We start from the raw sequence: 21,304 nt of genomic DNA on the forward strand, positions 1-21,304 counted from the left end.
GTGAAAGGCTTCGAACAAGATGAGGAAAGATATAATGAAATCGTTGCCCACCTTGAGAAAGCTGTGGCCTTTCACAAGGATCTGCATAACAGGTGAGTGAATGAGAGGCATCAGGAGCTGATCATCCGCTATTTTGCCTAGGCAGGGCCACAAGTACAACCTGAACCACAGCCAGCCCTTCACACTGACAACGACATGGATGACACAGCATCAGTCATCTCTGTAGCAGACTTTGAGGGGTTCCTGAGGGAGGCAAAGGAGAGCCAACAACAGCATGAGGCTGCACCACTCCTGCCTCATGCTGAGAGGTGCTAAGTTATCCCCAGCCCCTACCCACCCCATCAACTTAAGTATTTTCATCTGCCGAAGTCAGGTGAGGCCCCATAATTATTATTTCTACTTAAATATAAATTTCATTTAATACATGCACTGAATATTTCTAAGATTGTCTGTTTGTGTTTGCTGTTGGCTAGTTAGGTGTAAGTAGGGTGCTGTAGGGGGGTTCCATGAGGGTCCACACTAAATATCCTTTTTTCCCATTGGTTCTTAACTTTATAAACCATGGAATTTGTAATCCATGGGTAGGTACCAGTCTCTAATTGTCGTGGATTAGGCGACTTGACTGTACTTCATAGTGAATCATGACCACCTCTAAGTCAGGAAAATGTTAATTCATCAGTAACTTAAGATGGTAATTAAACCATGTTAAGTGAAGCAATTTTACATGAGGAATCCTTGTACTGTACTACTACTATCAAACACCTCCACCACCCCCAAACTCTCCTAAAAAATTAATGTGAGAGTTGTATTATGGAAAAACATACAGATCATCTTATTTGAGGTGCTACTTGAATGACTATGATGGAAAGCCATCATGTACAGCGTTGCGATTTTACATAAGGGAGAATACCCAAGAACTACATTACGACAATATCATTATCATACTATGAGCTAGTAACAGGTCAATGATGGATGAAAAATAATGAAGGGTAGATTAACTGCAGGAGTACAGCATTATGTCAGCAACAACGTGATATGAAGAGAAGAAAATGACAAGGATACTGAATTAATTACTGTAATATGAAAATTCTTTTACCAATCGTTTCACTGGGAAATCCCAATGAAAAACTGAGGTTCTGAAGATCATGAATAACTGACAGTACTGCTAAGCGAAACTTTTTAAGAGCACAACAGCCTTAAACAAATTACATTAAAAAATAAAAAAGTGCCCACTCTTCCCCACAATGTACGTAATATACCTACTGGTAAAAGTTTTATCCCTCTCCTTTAGTCATAATTTTTACAGTAGGTTTTCTAGGTTTTCTTTCTTTTCTCTCTCTCTTTTTTTAAGTAAAACATTTCATCACTTTATGAATACAGTACTATGAAAATTTTCTTCATAATGAGCAAAGGTTATCAGCACATTATACACTACATTCCCAAGCCCTGCCGAAATCATACATCATACACTACATTCCCAAGCCCTGTCCAAATCATAAGATGAGATACTGCATCCTACTAAAGTTGAATGCATAGAACTGTATTTCAACTGACTGAGTTACTTAACAGTGCAGTGGCAGGCATACATCTAGCTGATTTACAGAACTTCACTACATAGATATGAACAATTTCACAGACTATACCAGTATTGAATGTCTGTCTGTGTCAGAAATCAAACTTGCAATGGGAAAGTCATAAAATCACCTAGTGATCATTTCACTACTCCAATATATTTCTCTCTTGACCTTACTGTAAAAGAAAATTCACATCACAATCCCACATGAATGTATATTATAGTTATTATAACAAAGAAATACCTAACAGGAGAAAGTAAAGCCTATACTAGATAGTATAGATTTCCTGTGAACACACTGCATAAGTACAGGCAATATGACTTACCCTTGGTCTAGGCGATCCATGGGTCCTAGTTGTCCCATCATTGGGTGTGGGCCAGGTCCATGCATGGGTCCATGCATAGGACCATGCATGGGAGGGCCCCCAGGTGGCCCCCCAGGACCAAACGGTGGCCCCCCAGGAACAAATGGTCCTCCAGGACCTGTAAAGCCAGGTCCCGGCCCTCCAGGACCTGGAAACGGTCCTGGATGACCAGGAGGACCATTGATCATTTGGGCCTGTTGCTGTTGACTAAGTATGCCCATTGTACTGTTGGGACCATTCATGTGGGGTCCTGTAGGGGTAGGACTACTGTAGTTTGAAGAGCAAGGGAAGGGCATTGGTGAAGGTCCTGGTCCAGACATACTGGTGGGGGCCATGCTGGTGGGGGGACCCCCACCAGGGGCACCAGGAAAAGGAGAAGGTCCTCCAGGGCCTGGAGTGGAAGCATTGGAAGGAGCAGGGGAACCTGGAAAGGGAACAGATGGGGGGCCTGAGGTGGGAGGCCCCGTAAAACTGTTAGGAGGCGTGTTGAAGGGTTGTGGGCCACCAGGGCCCGTAGGAAAACTACTGGGATTTGACACAGGACCCTGAGGACCAGTAGGAGGACCAGGGGAAGGTCGGTTTAAGGTAGGCCCAGGGGGATTGAATGTAGGAGTGGACGGCCCAGAGAAAGTGTTAGGTGTGGCAGGGTTAGGGAACCCCGTGGGACCAACAGAGGGGGGACCGTGGGGCTCTGAGGGGGGTCCTGGGGGGCCCTTCCAGCCGAGACTTGCTGGCTCCGCCTCCAGGGTGGCGACGTGACCCTCACGCACACACACCCACACACTCGGCAGCCTGTGGGTAAGGTAACAATTACCTAAAGGTCTAAAAAATACATATCTTTGAATATGAAGTGCACAAACATTTTATTAAATGAATACCCGGTATCCAGCATTAAGCATCATGATTACCCTAATTAACTACATTTCCCACTAACAAATGAAGTGTACAGAATCCATAAACATGAGAAAAAAGTAGAAAAATTATCAATACATGAGCTCAGTGAAATAGCCAGACATTACACTACCACTTATAATTCAAGCCTTTTAAATGCTGTGCTTCATCCCACGTGCAAAATCCTTCCAATTATATGCTTAATCTAATTCACTTACTGTCACAAAATCTGTAGAGTCCACTGTCATTCTAAAAGCGTAAGCAAACCCTACCATGTGCATCCCTATAGACAATTAACTACTTCATTCATAATAAAGATGATTTAAGTAAAGCAATATTCTCTGACTTGTTACCCTACCATGATATATAAACATGATACTGATTCCTTCTGCCATGGAATCAGTTACAAATACAATTCCTTAAAAATGTAAAACTAATTTCACAATTACAACCCCTGATCATAACACTGTACACATCCCTTACTCTTAATACACAACTACTTTTTTCTTACTTAGAACTCCTTTCTTGCATCCATCCCAACCACTAATTTGCTTTCTTAAGCTGATCTTGCTCTGGTATTTTCTTCCACTGCTCTTGCTAAAGTACTGCCCTGCTCCATCACTGTCACCATGCTATTCCTATCTTATCAACTTGCAACATCACTCACACCTATAACATTTCTAATCAAACAGTTTTTATACTGGCACATTCCACAAACTTTCAAAAACTGTTTCCTTCCAGCTGAATACAGAACTCACCTTAATCATATTCATCTGTCAAATCTTTGTTTCTCAGATTTCTTACATTTATTTTTCAACTCTGAACAATTCTCCAGCTCTTTTTTTTCTTTTCCTTTTTTTTTCGTGCTTTTCTCAATTTAACTTTACATGACAGTATCATATTATCAGACAACTGTCCATGCAATCATCTCTCAACCCACATCACTGACACACCTAAACATCATTCCCTCTAATATGGTAGGGTACAGTTACCGGTATTACTCAGGCTTCATTCAACACTCGCTCCAATCTCTATAAAGTACTGCACCATGTATACTTCCAGTGTGTGCTTTTTATGCTTACAGTCTGGATTATTCATACATAACTTCCTGAAAACAAACTCCTTCCCCCCCTCACTCCAAATTTTCCAGTAACCTTGTCTTCCTACAAACACCTCTTTTTCACTCTACATTCCCTCCTTGCGGACATCCTGAGGAAGATGCCATGAGCCATTATAACACCCAGATGTCATAAATGGTATTGGAATCACCTCACACTAGGAGAGCCAAGCAGAGTGTTCTACTGTATTTCTTGTCTCCAATAACAATCCCTTGCAAGGATTACTGACATTCCTTTAAGGTTATCAGTGTTTTTTTTTGCTTATTCAAAGTGAATGAAGATCAAAATGCTTCTTGCACTTCTTCCACACAGTGGGGCATGTTCATGTCTTTAAGTAATGAATCTTCCATCATCACCTTTTTGTCTTTAGCTTTTTGTATTTTGTCTCATTTGATATGCCTCACCCAGTGCCTGGCTGCCCAGTTTCTTGTAAAAGTATGGTAAATATGTGATCAGTGGGGGTGCCCACCGTTCATTCACTCAATGTAGTACCACAGGTGGCTCTACACTGTGTGACAAGCCAACCAGTTCCCGGAATAGTCGAATACAGTACATGGAACCCATACTGGTATATTATCATATAGTACTGTAACATTTATAAAGGTCACACTCTGACCTCAATCCAGGTCATTTTCAGTCTGCCTCTTAGAAGCCTACCCTCAACATTTCCATACTTCCTTGGGTGGTAACCACAAAACCAAAACCTCAATAGTGGGGTGTCATCAACATGGATAAGCAACTAAGGTAGGTAATATGAATTTTGTCTTCACAATCTGTGGTGGACAGACTGTGGTGGGGCTGGTGGTACTAGTTACCACATTACTCGAGTTACAAGAAGAAGTCCTACCTGCACCAGAGGGTACGGAACACTGTGGTTCCCTGAGCTGCTGCTTCTGCTCAACAGTGAGTGACTCTAACCTGGGAATGGCACCCCAAAAGGCTGACCCTTCATCAGGTGAAAAATATTGGGGCAGCCATAGCACTCGACACAATTAAATGGTGTCCCAGTGGCTGTTCCTGGCAGGTTGAAAGAGCCTATTTCACCCCAAAGGCTTAGGGTGGCCAGTTTCAATGTGGGTAGTTTGAGGGGGAGTTAAAAGGAGGTGGTTGAGACAAAGATTAGGGGGAGAATAAAATGCATCCTGCATCCGAATGTTCTGCATGAAATGGTCAGCTAAGATGAGTGGGATGATGAATTTTGGGGAACAAGGATATTGTTGGCTGAGAGGTAGGTTGAAAGTGAGATGGCTGTGACAAGGGCGAAGGACATAATAACTTATATATACTGTAGGTACAAAAGTGGTATAACAATTGTGTATGTCTCAAAGGTTGAATAAAATGAAGATGTGAAAACAATCTTTTGAGATGACCAGATGCATGCTGTTGGGGATATAATTGTTGGTATGACTGTGGTACTGGGCAGTGAAAGACTCGAGGATATGATGGAGATACATGGAGAGCATTCTGAAGGTTGGAATATTATTCATTTTGACTGTCAATCAGATGAGAAGGTAGGAACTCTGTGAGGGCTCCAGTTGTGCGCTTCAAGAAAATGAAGTACTGTACGGCTAGATAACTTTCTCTCCTTTGCTCACACAGTTCCCCACAACTTCCCATTATTTATGGTATAAAATGTTGTTTATACTCTACAGTACAAAAATGTACTCTATATTTCAATACAGACAACCCCTAATGATTTTATTCAACTCAGGAGAGGTCCATATGGGTGTAGGGATTAAAAACTATCTTCAGTTACCCTTCAATCAAAGAATCTCACTTAACTATTGCCAGAGGCCTTAATCCCATAAAGGGTGGTGAAAAATGAGCTGTCTCCATGTCACTGTCTCCTCTGCCTTCTGGTTGCCCTTTCTCCATCTCACACACCCCCTCTCACCCTATCCCTCCATATCATCCTCAGCCTCCCCTTCCACTTCACTCACATGCACCCATTCTCTTGATATGCCTCTCATTCTCCATCCTCTCCACATACCCAAACCACCTCAAAGTACAGTCATCCCTTAACATCCCGCTGTTTTAACATACATGATTTTGAATATCTGCGGATGGCTACAGAAAAAAAACAAAAAAATTATCTTGTTGAACTCACTTTAACATTATCCCATGCACAGTTCGTGGCTGTTTTAGTACAGTAATGGTATTATTCAGTGAATGAAATATACTGTAACACTCTTCCTTTTGGAGGGAGCTGGGATGAGAACAGTAGTCTGAAGAGGCCATGCAGGAGTACACTGTTCATTATTTTTAACTTTTAGTGTTCTTGTATTAAATAAAGTAGTTGTTTAGTGTTCCTGTATTAAATATAGTGGTTGTAACGATGCACATAGGGTTTATCTTTAGTTATACAAGGAAATGTGGGGTCCAGAGGTGCTTTTAAAGGGGGCAACATATATCCGCGGATTTTTAACATTTGCGGGCGTCTCTGTTACCTAACCCCCGCTAATACTGAGGGATGACTGTATTACTCCATATTTTCTCCTACAAGCATATCAAAACCATAGTGCTCATTCAGATCCTCTACTCTTTCATAGCTAATACAGGGTGACACAGAAAAAACTCCCACATTTCGAAGGTAAAAAAAAAAAAAAGGTTAAAGATAATCAAAATATTATTTGCACACATGAAATTTCATTCAATACAGTTTTTATTCATCATGTTTTAAAGATGACATCCTCCAAATGGTGGCCGCCATTGTCTATATACACTTGGAGGCGATTTCTGAAGGCTACCATGGCTCGACAGGTCATGTCGGGTGGAACAGCGGATATCTCCTGCTGAATAGCAACCTTAAGGGCTTCAAGAGTTTGAGGTTGATGAGTGTGTGGTTTCAGCAAGATGGAGCTGTGGCACACACAGATCGAAGATCATTGCAAGTGCTGAGGGAAATGTTTCCAGATTGAGTGATCTCATAGCGTGGCGATGTTGGGTGGCCGGCCCATTCCCCTCACCTCGCCCCTTGTGATTTTTTTCTGTGGGTCTACCTTAAATCACGAGCGTATACTCACTGACCCCAAACTCTTGAAGCCCTTAAGGTTGCTATTCAGCAGGAGATAGCCGCTGTTCCACCCGACATGACCCATCGAGCCATGGCAGCCTTCAGAAATCACCTCCAAACGTGTATAGACAATGACGGCCACCATTTGGAGGATGTCATCTTTAAAATATGATGAATAAAAACTATATTGAATGAAGTTTCATGTGTGCAAATAATATTTTGATTATCTCTTGAGAGATTTCTGGTTCATGAATGATGGGTTAAAACCATCAAAAAACATTCATTTCTTGTCCCAAAAAAGCTTTACACAGTATATCCAAAGCAATTTTAAGTAGGAAACATCTTTATCCATCAGCAGCTTAATACAACAACTTTAACCCTTTCACAAACAGATATAAGACTCTAAGGAGTTGTTCCATACACACTGCTCTCCTGGCCAGAGGAGGAATAGCTACTGGCTTTTTAGTGCAACTTCTTAAATTCAAACTTCATCCTTCCTGGTTCCATGATTCAATCTGCACCAAAATGCAACTTCAAGGTACAATTCTGACGGTGTGAACTGTGTGAACACGCAGCAGAATGTAATTTCAATAGGCAGTTTTTGTTATGTTTTTAACATCAACATGCAACTTCAGGAGGATCTTTTGTGATGCAAACTGCAATGTATGAAGGGCTTAAATGAAAACTAACTGCGAACAAGTCAAACTGCAAAATTTAAAGGATTACCGTCTTCTAACATCCTGCACAACTAGTAGAAATGAGTTTTGTATAAAGAACTATGGATATACATGGCATTTAGGAACTGGAATAACCTAGTGAGCAAATGGTGATATATTCAAAGCCAACCCTTTTACCAAGGTGCACAATTAGCACAAATAAGTTGTTTGTTGTCATCATCTTCATCACAACCATCACCATCATTTCAAACCTAATTCTCACCAAGATGAGGGGGAGGGTAATATTACCATCATAACATGGAATGAGAAAGCATCAAAGCAGAAGTACTGGTATCAAACACCATGTTCAGCAAAACAGGGCACCCAAGCCACGTAATCATTCACACTTCATTCTAAATATCAGAATACTCACTCCACCTGACAAGCAGAACCATAAGCACATAACCTTTTTTTTTTTTTTTTTTTTTTTTTTTTTTTTTTTTTTAGTCAATTATGCATGTCCTTATCTAGTACGTGCCATGTACCGTATATCGCAGTTTTCAAATTAGTTGACTGTAGAGTCGTCTTTCCTGCAGTGATGGGGATGTTCTTTACGGTCACACACATTTCTTGCTGCTAATGGATAAAAAGCCCTGACAGAGAAGGTAATGAAGATTATATCTAACCCACTTCCATTAAAAAAAAATAAATAAATAAAATAAATAAATAAAATCCTCTGGATATAACAACAATAAAAAGTATAAAAGACATCTGACTGATAGAGGTTAAACTGGTAACTTTACCAGTACAGTACAGTACAGTGTTCTCATGTCTTCATACTCTATTTTGCTTCTGTTTGTGTTCAATTACTTTGAAATTTATGTAGTTATTCATGAAACTGTCACACATAATGAGGCAGACATCAAACCACATTTGCTAGCTATCTCACTGAAAGGGAAGGTCAGGTCATGTTAAAGTTGAAAGATACAAAGGTTAGGATTGATGTATACATATATATATATATATATATATATATATATATATATGTAGAGCATCACTCCTTGATTAAGACGGTAGGATGCCAAAGATGCAAATGAATGATTCAAAAAGTCTAGGTGAGGTTATGTCTCATTAGTTTTGGTCGGCATAACACTACATTTAGTACTGATATTCCATCAAATTCACACCCCTTCAGTGGATCCCCAGGTCAGAGCTAGAGGATGTGCTTTCACTGGTCTGTGTTATGGTACATGCTACAGCAATCCCTCAATTATCCAACCTTCAATCAACTGGCCACCCGTGTCCACACCTAACCTTGAAATCATCGTTGAAATTTGGTTCATCAGTCCCAGTCATCTGTTCACTGCCTGAGAGGCACAGATTTTTTTTTTTTTTTTTTTTTTTTTTTTTTTAATCACAATTATGACTGCTTCCCCCTCCCCATACAAAGGGTGACGTGAAGAAAAAGTACGTAATATTCAGAACTCAGCAGAAATTATATGAAGATTTTAAAGAAACCTGACAATAGTGCTGAAATGGTTTAGTGTCTCAGGAATGTCTCAGTTGGAGAATGCTCTAAAATCTTGGGAGGAACAGCCTAATTAATTAGCTATTCTTATTCTGAACATCAGGGTGTGACCTGTTTTAGGGTGTTTCTGTTACTGCAACCCCAAGCTCATGTGGGATATTTAGAATATACTGGTATATCTTCATCATTGCAATAATTTTTCCTACTGGTCATACCAGTACAGTACTGTACCACTTTTGTCATAAACTGAAGCAGAGATCATATTACCAGGCAGCTCAGACTTATTATAAAATAGTGACCACTTAACTGGTGGATATCCAATTTCTGATTAAAATTAGTTTTAGCTCCCGAAGTGCATACGAAAGATCCATTAACCCCTTCTGTATAATGACGTCTTTACTAAATACATCATTCATTCATTGCCAGACGCCATGTATCCCACACGGGGTGGCCAAGGGCTTAGAGTTAATTGTTTTACAGGGAGGGGCACTAATCCTCCACCAACCCCACTTGACACGTAGGGATCACTGTTGCAAATCGTTCCCATTGTATAGTGGGCATAGGGTACTAAAATTTTGACATTGTATAAGCGAAATATCGTACAATGAGGCATTGTATAATGAGGGTTTACTGTAAGTAAATAAATAAATAAAATAACACATGACTTATAATTCAGGGGTTTAAAAGATTTCCCCTTTAACCTTATTTTCTTTTTACTCTAACTTGGCCTAAAATTGCCATCTCTCCTTCTTGAATGCTTAGTTGGAACATAAGACTAACACTAAAATAAGGCGCCAGTATGAAAAGTGCTTGGTACTAAATACATTACTGGTATATATACGACCTAGCTCAAACTAAAGTATCAAGCAATTTTTATAGCCTACAGAAGTCCCTCGTTATTTGAGACTACACTGTTTGTGCCTTTGGTCACCTGCAGCAGATGCCAAGAATGACCATTCCATTTTTTTTTCTGCAGGAATGGACATCTGCTCATGACAACCAAAAAGTACAGTATACAGAAAGGCTCCGACACTGCTTGGATTCACTTTATGGCTAGGGAAATACTGTACCATATAAAAAACACCAAAATAATGAAAATCATGAACAGTTTTGTACATGAAAACAACTGTATCATGCATCAGTGCTTGGTGAGGGTAGCAATGTTGATGTTTGTTTACAATGATTCATCCCTTAGTGAGCTCAGCCCAGTGAATTTGGCTCACTGTTTTGTTAAGTTTGGCATACTTCCATGATATGGGTGGGCAAATACACGTGGTACCTAATACTGGTGTGAATCAACCATCCTTCATCTCACAATAATCACACCAGTAAGGCCACATACTTTCTTGGGAAGAGTAAAGAGTAGAAAAAAAAAAAAAAAAAAATACAAGAAGGCATGTTATACTGGAAATATTGGAACCAGTGAATTCTGCCCAATATACAGTATAGCTGGCTGAATTCACAGGATCACACTCACTGCGGGATCAAAACACCAAATACCACAGTGAAACTAGAGCAACATCCTTTACTGCATAATATTCCCACCATTCCAAGGCATCAGTATCAACTTAAGGCTTATGTGGAAAATACCATTTACGATATGTCACTTTATATCACAATTATACCGTATTTACAATCTATATATAAATTAATATGTCTGATTGTTACTTAACATTAAGTGATTATGTTTGTTCATGATCAATGACTACGTATCATAATGCCTAATCGTGCTTTGGGGCAACATAAAAGGGAGACGGCAAATACTGTACGTACAGTACTGTATGGAATGGAACCACTAACTTAAACAGTTTATGACCAAAGTCTGAGTAAGACACATACTGTACAAAAATTACTCTTTACACAATTCATAATGTCAGATCATGCTTTGAGGCAGTGCAAAGGGGTTTTATGGCATAAGATAGTATAATTACAGCTGCTGGGGTGCTTTGGGCCAGAGAGAGGGTAAAATGTCCATGAATTTCTCAAGTTGCTACAATTTTCATTCCCTAACCCATGCAAACTGGGAAGGGCCACTGTACAGTATATAGCTAACTTGGACTGCTGAAGCCCTGGGTTGGATTTTCAAATTTCCTTATTATTTATTTTAAAAATTCATTTAGCTCGGATTCTCATTTTTTCTATTTTATCAATTTCGTAAACCTAATGCAGGTAGGCCAACCATCATTTCTCTTTATTGTATTTTTATCTTGTATTTTTCCTTATTTCCAAGTTCCTACACATTTTTGCTGGGGTTTTAGACTACTGCACTAAACCTACGGTACTTATCCATCTATTGCCAGATGCCTTAATCTTGTAAAAGGTGGCCACAAACAAATCGCCCTGTCACCTGCCATTTTAATGCCCTGCTCCCAGCTCACACACCCCTCTCTCATATACCTCTCCACTTCATCCTTCCATCTCATCCTGTCTCCCCCATAGGCAAAATTATACAGCTTAGTTTTGTAACTTTGCAAATAAAAATAACAAACTTTATTGAGAAACTGTACTTGTATTAAAAAACCATGAAACTGCATAGCATTCAGCACTGGTAACATACCATAAAATAATAATAGCCACCGTAATAAATAAATCGTAACACTTTCCTCAAATTATCAGGGCAGTTTTAAGTCTTTCATATTAATTTAAACTGATACTTTGAAAATGCATTCATTATTGATGCATTCTTTAATGTGTGAGATTTTATTTCTCTATTACCGGTAATAACAATATACTGTACTTCAGAATATACTCTTTCTTGTGTAAATTTCTGGGTAAATAAACTGCTAAATTATCATGTTAGTATATTCTGATACTGTAAAGGAATGGTTTGACTCTCCTGTCAGCTCCTTTGCTTTCACTTGGACACTGGCTGTGTTTTAATTTATACTATTTCCTTCACTGCCAATGTTACATCAAAAGTATTGTATGTCGTTTTCATGGTTAAGATGGGTCAGTATTATTTCACAAGTGGACAATATGCAGTTTTGGACTTCTTGCACCATTAACGTGAATTTACCGATGAGTCTTGGTAGGTTTCTGTGATACTCGTACAGTATACTGCATAAGACTGCACAAATGAAGACAATCATTTCACTGGGGTAACTGCGTCTCTCTGCCACCTTATAAACAACTCGTAACATTATGAAATTCAGATTACTGAAAACAAATGAATGGCAACCAACACTAAGAAATTACTTCCTTTGGCAATGCTCCTCTCTTTCTATACATTAAAGTTCGAACATTCACTTTGGACCCTTGCTGATCCAGTTTAAATGGCTGATGACTCAATTTTCTGGCCAGGACACCATGGTTAGGACTTACACTACAATACTATATAAAAAAATGAACAGGGTGGCAAAATACTATTAGGTTATGGTAGTGGTATGCAAAACTCTACTTCAGTAAAACAGAAAACTGGTTGTCTCATCCTATGTCTATGCAAAGTTATCCATGCAAACACCACAAAATGAAAATGGTAGTCAGAGTTTCACTGGTGCATGTAAATACCTATTCCTTTATTCTAAATGGTATAATATCTGTGTCATACCACTGTGCAATATTTTCAAGTTAATGATAACTGTTCATTAACTCCAATACAGTTCAAGATGAATCTCTGGGAAAAATAGAAAGTTCCACAACACAAAGTTTACGATACAAACAAAAAGAACGGTAAGAATGGTGCATATTCAGACTGACCCAACACAGTAAATGTGCTTAAAAAGGGCCCAAAGAACCAGTCTTGTCTGGTTTTTCTCTGTAAGGCTAGTACTGTACCTTCACTTTGACTTGCAAATATTTCCAACTACGTAAACTGTTTCAACTTAGAGTTCATATGACGTCTCCTTCACCTCTTACCCTTATTTCCACTACTTTTATCACTGAAATTGGCTGTTTTTCCACATTAAAACCCCCAAGCCACACTATACTCGCCATTTACAATCCTCCAACTAATGGTGAGGGAGGCACAAGCACGTCTAGTAGGTCGTGGGGTCCAGCAGAACGTGTTAACATTAGCCAAAGCCAATGACCAAAACATTCGCTGACGAAGACGAAGTCAGTCAAGCACATCTCTCACACAACTATCACTGCTTTATTCTTCACTTTATGCGCACTTTTTGGAGGTATTTACCACTTCTAAGTATAGGTCTGCGTTAAATATGGCTGAAAAATTTACTTAGATGATTCCAGAGGACGTTCTTTCACTGAAAACTGGTTTAAATAAGGTTTGTTTACCTTGCCGGCTGATCGCACTCTTTCTGCTATCGACGATCACAAAGGGGCAACAGTGGAGCTACGTGATGCGCAACCTCATGTGAAAAAAACATATCAGAGTATGTCTGCTTTCTAATATGCCGTATCACGCAAATCACCGCTTAAATAAAAAGATATATTGGTAATTTTATTACTTGGGTATACTTTTCAAAGCCATGGCTCTAAAAGAGTAACCAATTTATAAGTTTCACTTGCTAATCGTGTTCCAGAAAGTTTAGGCACATTTAACTTCATTTTGATGGTGAACAAACTTGACATTCCGTTGCAGGATTAATAGGGTTTTTCACAGCCAATAACGGGATAACTTAAGTCGCATAACCCCAATATTATGAAAGCTGTATGAAGTCTGCAGATAGGCTACTTCATGTGATTTTCATCATACCAGTTCATGAGTGGTATCACATGTGTTCATATGAGAATAATCAGCGAGACCTGTAGTACCTCAAGAAAAACAGTTCATAAACCAAAGAAACATCGCGGGCCGCACCGGAGGCCTCTTTCTTGCCGGCAGTTACACCGGATCAAGCACAACCTGAGTGATTGGCGCTGGCGAGTTTGCACATTTTATTTGCAATATTCAGGCACTTCCAACTGCCTTACAGTGGTGTACTTGTAACACAAGGGAACATAAGGGGTCTTTAGTGTTACCGAGACCCCAATGTATGTGTTACAAAGAGAAATTCATGAGCAGAGTAGAAAAATAACTTCTGGCAACTCTCACCCCGATGTGGTCGCCTGACCCACCAGGTCACAATCAATATCCAAAGCTTTTCAAACTCAATAAACCCACTGCTGACAATACTTCGCTCACAAGAACACTGCACTTTCACTGTATTACATAATTACGCAACAATAACATAGGTTTAAAAACTTACCGCTTTATCAGAACAAATACAATATAGTGAAGAAGAGAGCAACCGGAGACTCCTTTCTGCCTGACGGAGCCCGAGATGACAAACACGCTGCTTCAGTCACAGAGTAACCAGTTTGTCGAATTTTATAATTCACTTGAAACTATTATGCCGATACACCACCAAAATAAGTATTACACTAACGTAATTATCATATTTTCTCTTTCTACATGATTAATACATATAGAATAAACAATCTGAAAATGTATAATACAGTGGATCGTTTTATAAACAGTCCATAAAAACTGTGAATGACAGGTGTTGCTGCCAAATCCAGCCGGTAGTTGCCAACTAATGTTTATCTGAGAAGCGTCTCAATCAGCCACGGGAGATAAGGGGATAGGAGGTGGGTAGCGGGCCGAGTCCGGCGAGGTGCAGAGTGGCTGGTGCAGGCCATAAGACAAAACTGGGGCGACACTTTTGCTCTGGCTCGGCCCACAACCTAATTACCGGTCCACTCAGCCCACCCAGCTCCCTCCAGCCGGGATGTTGGCTGCCTGTCGAGTTTTTCCGAGCGCCGCCCGCAGTTAACGGGTCAAAATGTTAGCTGAAAGCAATAACAACGCTTGGGCGGCGGGTCAACAAGACCATTTTCCAAACGAGGCTATTTCTTGACGTGAAACAGACGTCATTGCAACACTATTCAAAGTTTTGAGGTAACTGGCAACCAGAAGAGCGCTGAGTTGCCCATCTCTGGCCAGGGGCTAAATCCCCCTCACGTTGGCAGTTGTAGCCAGCCACCAAATCTTTGGTGGAGGTTTCTGGCAGGAAAACTACGAATCTATGTCGGCACTTTACATAGAACACATACACTAGTAGCCTCGCTTCAGCACTGTGCGCGGCGCACAACAAGCAATGTAATTTGGCTCTATCATAGACAATAAAAAAACAAGAAAAAATAACTGGGTGTGTCCGTTTTCATTTAAAACAACAGTTCATCGATTTGCACGCAGTTTTGGTGGTCGTCAAACAAAATGCATGATGATACTGCACGGGTCCTTCGCCTTGAAATGCTAATCTTGGCATGCTTTAACTACTTAAATGGGCGGTAAATTTTAGACATAAGTACCTGAATGCTCATTCCCCTCAGTAACAGCTTGGCTGCAACATAACCCTCGCCATTATACATGATTAGATAAACTCGAAAACAGCCACTTTCGTTCTGGCATGTGTGGAGGAAAAGAGCGAGCGAGAGCGAGGCGGGAGGGATAGGGGAGGAGGGGAGGGAGGGGAGAGGGTGATGGTGGGTGGGAATGTGGTAACTGGCAACTGTGGTGGCGAGGGGCCGTGTTCCCCCTCAGGACCAGATGTGCCCACAGACGCTGCCTAGCACCCGCCTGTCCTCTGCCACCGCCCACATACACCTCATTAATCACTCATGCTCTGTATAGCCCTATTCCATGAAACGCTGTGTTTTATTCCCTTATTTACTGCCGTTGAATATGAATTATGTAAATTAACTGCAAGCAGATAATTATGAGTTTATCTGTGCTATTCTGAATGCTAAACCAGGACTTTAAAGTTAAATGTTTACACCTATGATATCAGCAGTCACGAACAACCGGCTTAAACATTCATATTTAAAACTTGGAGAAAGATTACACAAATCCCCAAAGAATTTTCTTTGAAATGACGCAGCGAAGTGGAGATAGCTGAAAGACGTAAAAGACGCATACCAACCACATTTATCTTTCAACCACTAAACTACTGCAAAGCGTTTGTAAATATGTGCTAGCAATTACTACTGTGGCACGTAACCAAATACAGCTTAATGTGTTACAGTAGTGCAAATTATGTATAAAGGTTACCTACAAGAGTACCCTGAAATAATACTGGGGGGGGGGGGAATGAACACAATCACGAAATAATACTTGGTGGAAAACGGAGAACAATCACTTGATACATTCCACTGTCATTCGGCGGGTTTCGGCAGGCAAAAGAACACGCCATGGCCAGCGCAGCTTTAAAATCGCAGGTATCACTTCAAAGTTAATGGACAAACGACGGTTAACACTTCACTAACGGACCGCACGGTTTGTCGGGTTCAATACACAATTGGAGGTCACACATCCATCCATACGGGTCTTGAGTAACTTTGGTAACACCGGTAGCAGATAAATACGGTAATCCGCACCGGTTGTGAGTTAATCCTGGGTTATAACACGGCTGGATATGACACAAGCACCGTACCTGAGCACACTAGGTTGTAATATGAGCACACAACACAGGAGATTGTACTGAGCACTTGAGGTTATAACAGGTCATATGAGCACACGAAGTTGCATGTGCACAAGAGGTATCATGACCACACGAAGCATGGGAAGTTGTACTGTGCTCACGAGGTTAATAGGCTGTAGTATGAGCTCACAAGGTTGTAATATGAGCACACGAAGTTGCAGTATAAGCATCCGAGGTTGTAATATGGCACACGAGATTACAGTATGATCACACGAGGTTGAAACACAGGGTTATACTGAGCACGTAAGATTGTAATATGATCTCACGAAGCATATTTGTGTTGGTGGTGGTGAGGTGTAACGGTGGTGGTGGTGACTGTACCATGAACTAATGATGTGTACCTTTGTTGCAATATAAGCACATGAGGTGTAACTGTGCTGGTGGTGGTTATATTATGTACACGAAATGTAATAGTGGTTGAAATGTAATGGTGGTGCAATAAAAGCACATGAGGTAATTGTGGTGATGGTGGTGGTTGTAATTCAGTTTGAGCACACGTGGTATAACTTATATTATAAGCACACGAAGTACACCTTGTAATATGAGCACATGAGGTGTACCTGTGTGGAGGCGGTTGTACCACAGCATAAACACACGAGGTATACCTGTTGTAATTAGAGCACACGAGGTATAGCTAATATGAACACACGAAGTATAATACGAACACACAAGGTATAATATCAGCATACGAGGTACAATATGAGCACACTGGGTATACTATGAGCACACTGGGTATACTATGAGCACAGTGGTTGTAGTTGACGTGGTGGGGGACTCACTGGTCGCTGCAGGGTTAAGGGCCAGGCTCACACTGCCCTTGTTCGACCTCGCTGGCCAGGGGGTCGCCAAGGGGCCACACCATCACCCGCCTGAGCGCCGCCTGTGCACTGTGCGGCCCCGTCAGCAGGTGCACACACGGGGTGGGTGCTGAGCGGACTGCTGACCCGGCCACGGAGTCACATGCCCGCCCCCACCACCAGGGCGCGTATTTTCAAAAGATCCCAACCAGTTTTTATGATAAACAAGACTCCATTGCAGTTATTATCAGAAGTTGTTTAGTTTCCTCATTTTTTCTACGTTGGTATTCACTTCAGTTTGATTTTGCACTATTTGGTATCTGTATGAGTGAAGGCGTCGGAGTTTTACAAGGCCCTAGGCAATATTTACCACAAACAAGTCTTCATAGCAGTTAACTTGTCACATAGAGTTTCCTTCAGGCGTATGTCTTCACGTCATTATTCCCACCAATGTGATACTGAAATATTTAATAGCAGAATGAATTAGTTTTGTCTCACCGTATTTTCCTTCACATCAATATTCACCGATTTGATATTTTGTCTCTGTATAAGTGTAGTAATCCACACACACACACGAGCCAAGTTTAGGGGAGCTTACAGTATAAATATGGCCCCTTCGACCTGGGCCTCGCCTGGGAGAAGTGCAGTTTCCGCCACGGTATGTATCACTTACGCTCCTCCCGCCGCTCACACATTCACAGTCGATATCAAGGCCGTTCTCGTATTTTTAACAGATACGGTGACCAGTTTCAAGGTAGTATTGTACGAGGCTTCAATGCAAAGGTTTCGCTGTAAAAGGCCACTGCAAAGGCTCCACCACAAGCCCCGTCCGCAGCAACTATGAGTGTGTGTGGCGGTGTGGGGCGGCCGTCAACACTTCACTAAGTACTCGGGCTGCGTGTGTGTGTGTGTGTGTGTGTGTGTGTGTGTGTGTGTGTGTGTGTGTGTGTGTGTGTGTGTGTGTGTGTGTCAGCTGCCAGTGAGGTCATTCTGAGCGGCGGGCGGCACCTCTCACCGCAGGGTACACCACACCGCTCTCACTCTCTCTTCCTCTCTCTGGGGGCGCGATGAAGCAAACCGTAATGGGGGAGTCGCTTGCGGTAAGGTGCGGGGTGGAACTTGCGGGGTCCAAGCTAGATGCAGCGTAGGGGGGGACGAGGGGAGATAAGACTGGAGTGGGTGGTGTGGCGTGAGTGGAGGAGCGTTGCGGGCGGCGGCGTGGCGGTGCTGGGTGTTCTGGTGGCCACGTGTTATGCCATCACGCCGCCGGCACCGCTCCCTGCCCTCCCGCGTGCACCAATCAATACAGTGCTTACCCCGCCGCCATGCACTGACCTCACGCCTCGGGGGCAAAGGTACCCACATCCACGCCTCGCTGACCCTGACTCTCCTCCCCTTCCCTCACCTACCCCCACCCACCAGTGCCATCCCTTCTACACTCACATGCCTAACTACCTCCCTGGCCACTCTATATTTTTTTGTGAGAATACCCTTGTACCTCCCTCGAGTCCCTGAAAAACACGCTAACAGGCCTGGACACCCCTTCATCGCCCATTTTCAAAAGCCTAATTATCTTCGTGCCTGCCACACGCCCACACCCCTTCCCACTCCTCCCTCACCCACTTACACCACCCTCCAACCGCCTTCCCACACCCACACCACTCTCCTACCCCCTCCCCGACACCCACACTATCTTTCTACCCCTCCTCCACGCCCACACCATCCCCCTACTCCCTCCATTACATCCACACCATCCTCCTACTCCTTCCCTCATGTCCACACAACCCTCCTATACTCTCATTCACGCCCACACCACCTTCCTACCATCTCCCCCACGCCCATAACAACTTCCTACCCTTCCCTCACGCCCACATCCCCTCCCCACACCCACACCAACCCTCCTACATCCTCCCCCAAACCCACACCAGCCCTCCTCCTCTGCCACCCTCACCCTCTATCCCCCCATCCGCCAAGCTCCCAGGCGTACCACAGTTCATCATCAAAGCATCACCAAATTCATAAACTAAATACCGAGCTACAATGCCGCAGTCACGTCTACAATAAGGCTCGGCAAAATTGATTATGTAGCTACTGCCAGTGCTCCGGGGGCCCCTCAGTAAGGACAGCCACGTCGTGATTTCATGAAGGCCAATGCGATAAAACGGACGGATCAGGCCGCAGCTGTGACGCGCCGGCCAGAAACACATCCCCCCCCCCTCTCCCCAAAAAAGTTTCCTCCATGAACTGTTACACCGCAGGGAGAAACGCTTCGCCGAACTTCAAAAATATCTCTGAAAATCGTTAACAGTGACGAGGATCCGACATAAATTCACCCAAACCCAGAAAACACCCGCACAATAAATAAGTGAAACATGCGTCGTAAGATCCGTAGACTTTTCCCACTTCGGGGATTTACCTAGGCGTGAAGAGGCAGCTCTGGGTCGTATCCTGAGCAGGCTTGGTGAGGGAGGGGGGAGGAGAGGGACGGGTGGAGGAGCCGGAGAGAGGAGAGAGGGGAACGGCAAAGAGAGGAAGAGAGAAAGAGAGTCACGGCACGGTGGGGAAGTATCATTATCCGAAAACATTTATGACACTACATTTTCCCTCGGTTCCCGCTCCCTCCCGAAATTTACTCGTTCGCCACCAAGCATCACTTCGCCACACACACAGGCGCGGCCGCGTTAGAGATTTCGTTCCCTGTTTGCCTTTTGAATTGCGCGCGTTATCAATTGCCCTAAACAGCTTCTTACTTGTCATTTGCAATATCAGAGTGTCGGGGGCAGATGTAGGAACGGAGAGAAGCTACTGGGAGACGGAGAGGGAGAGAGGGAGGGGGAGAAAGAGAGGACGAGTGGAGAGAGAGAGGGGTGGGACGGAGGGTGGTGGTAGGGGGGGGGAGAAAGAGAGGGAGTGCCGTGGGGATGGTGGTAGGAGAGAGAGAGGGAGAGAGAGAGAGAGAGAGAGAGAGATTGTCAAATGGAGAAAAACTCAGAATGTGGTTACAAATACTGAGTGAGAGAGAGAGAGAGAGAGAGAGAGAGAGAGAGGGAGGGAGGGGGAGAGAGAGAGAGAGAGAGAGAGAGATGGCAGGGAAGAGGCGTAGTGCGGGAGGGAGTGAGGGAAGAAGAGGAGGAATGGGGGCGAGAGGAGTGGAGAGAGAGAAAGAGAGAGAGAGAGAAGGGGGGGGGGCAGTAGCATGAAGGGAAGCAGGTAGGAGGTGGAGGGACGCCGAAAGTGTAAAGGTGAATGGTAAGAAAGAAGAAAAAGGGGAAATAAAGGAAATATAAAAGGCTCTTCAATAAACACAACATAATATGGGACCAAAAAATAAATAAATAAATAAAGCAAGTGACAGAGGCATGTAAATCGATAGGTGAGAGAGAGAGAGAGAGAGAGAGAGAGAGAGAGAGAGAGAGAGAGAGAGAGAGAGAGAGGAGGTCGTGGTGAGGAAGTGTAATTGAGAAAGGAAGCAAAAACGAAGAAGGTAAATGAAAACAAGCCTAAAGCCCTCTGAAATAAACAAGATTGAAAAAAAATAAGAAAAACAAAAGACCGAAAGATAATACAGAAGCAGAGAGAATGATAGTGGGTGGAAGGCAGGAAACTGAAAGGGAGGAGAAGATAAGAAAAGGAAAAGAGTAATAAAAAGGCAAATACAAATACACAAGAGATATGAGGAGTGAAGAGAGACGCATGGTGATAAAAGCAGGGCCGCGGAAAGTGTACAGGGGAAAGGTAAGGCATTGCAAGAGAGGCAGATAAAGCAGAGAGGAGGAGAGAAGAGATATCATACGGATAAAAAGTGAAAAAGAGACTGAAGCAGATAAGAGGCGGACCGCGGAAAATGCAATGCAGGAGGAGGTAAGAAAATGGAAGAGGCGAAAATGTAAACAAACGAAAACGCGCCCGAAATCAACTTTAAACGAAGATGACATCGAACAT

The 21,304-nt window shown here is 42.5% G+C and overlaps 1 protein-coding gene across 1 annotated transcript; it reads right to left on the minus strand.

The window, feature by feature from the left end:
* Positions 1 to 1,895: 1,895 nt before the first annotated feature.
* Positions 1,896 to 2,720, minus strand: LOC145404486 (uncharacterized). The gene has a single exon (XM_080276033.1). The coding sequence runs from the start codon at positions 2,271 to 2,273 to the stop codon at positions 1,896 to 1,898; it is 378 nt and encodes a 125-aa protein (XP_080132159.1). The 5' UTR covers positions 2,274 to 2,720.
* Positions 2,721 to 21,304: the final 18,584 nt, after the last annotated feature.

This window comes from Coenobita brevimanus, chromosome 63, assembly GCF_032717465.1.
Source record: "Coenobita brevimanus isolate Jiangsu-jjx chromosome 63, ASM3271746v2, whole genome shotgun sequence".
NCBI lineage: Eukaryota > Metazoa > Arthropoda > Malacostraca > Decapoda > Coenobitidae > Coenobita > Coenobita brevimanus.

What these genes read in the sequence shown, in the direction of transcription:
- LOC145404486 (XM_080276033.1), bottom strand. Translation starts at nt 2,273, where the DNA reads ATGGCCCCCACCAGTATGTCTGGACCAGGACCTTCACCAATGCCCTTC.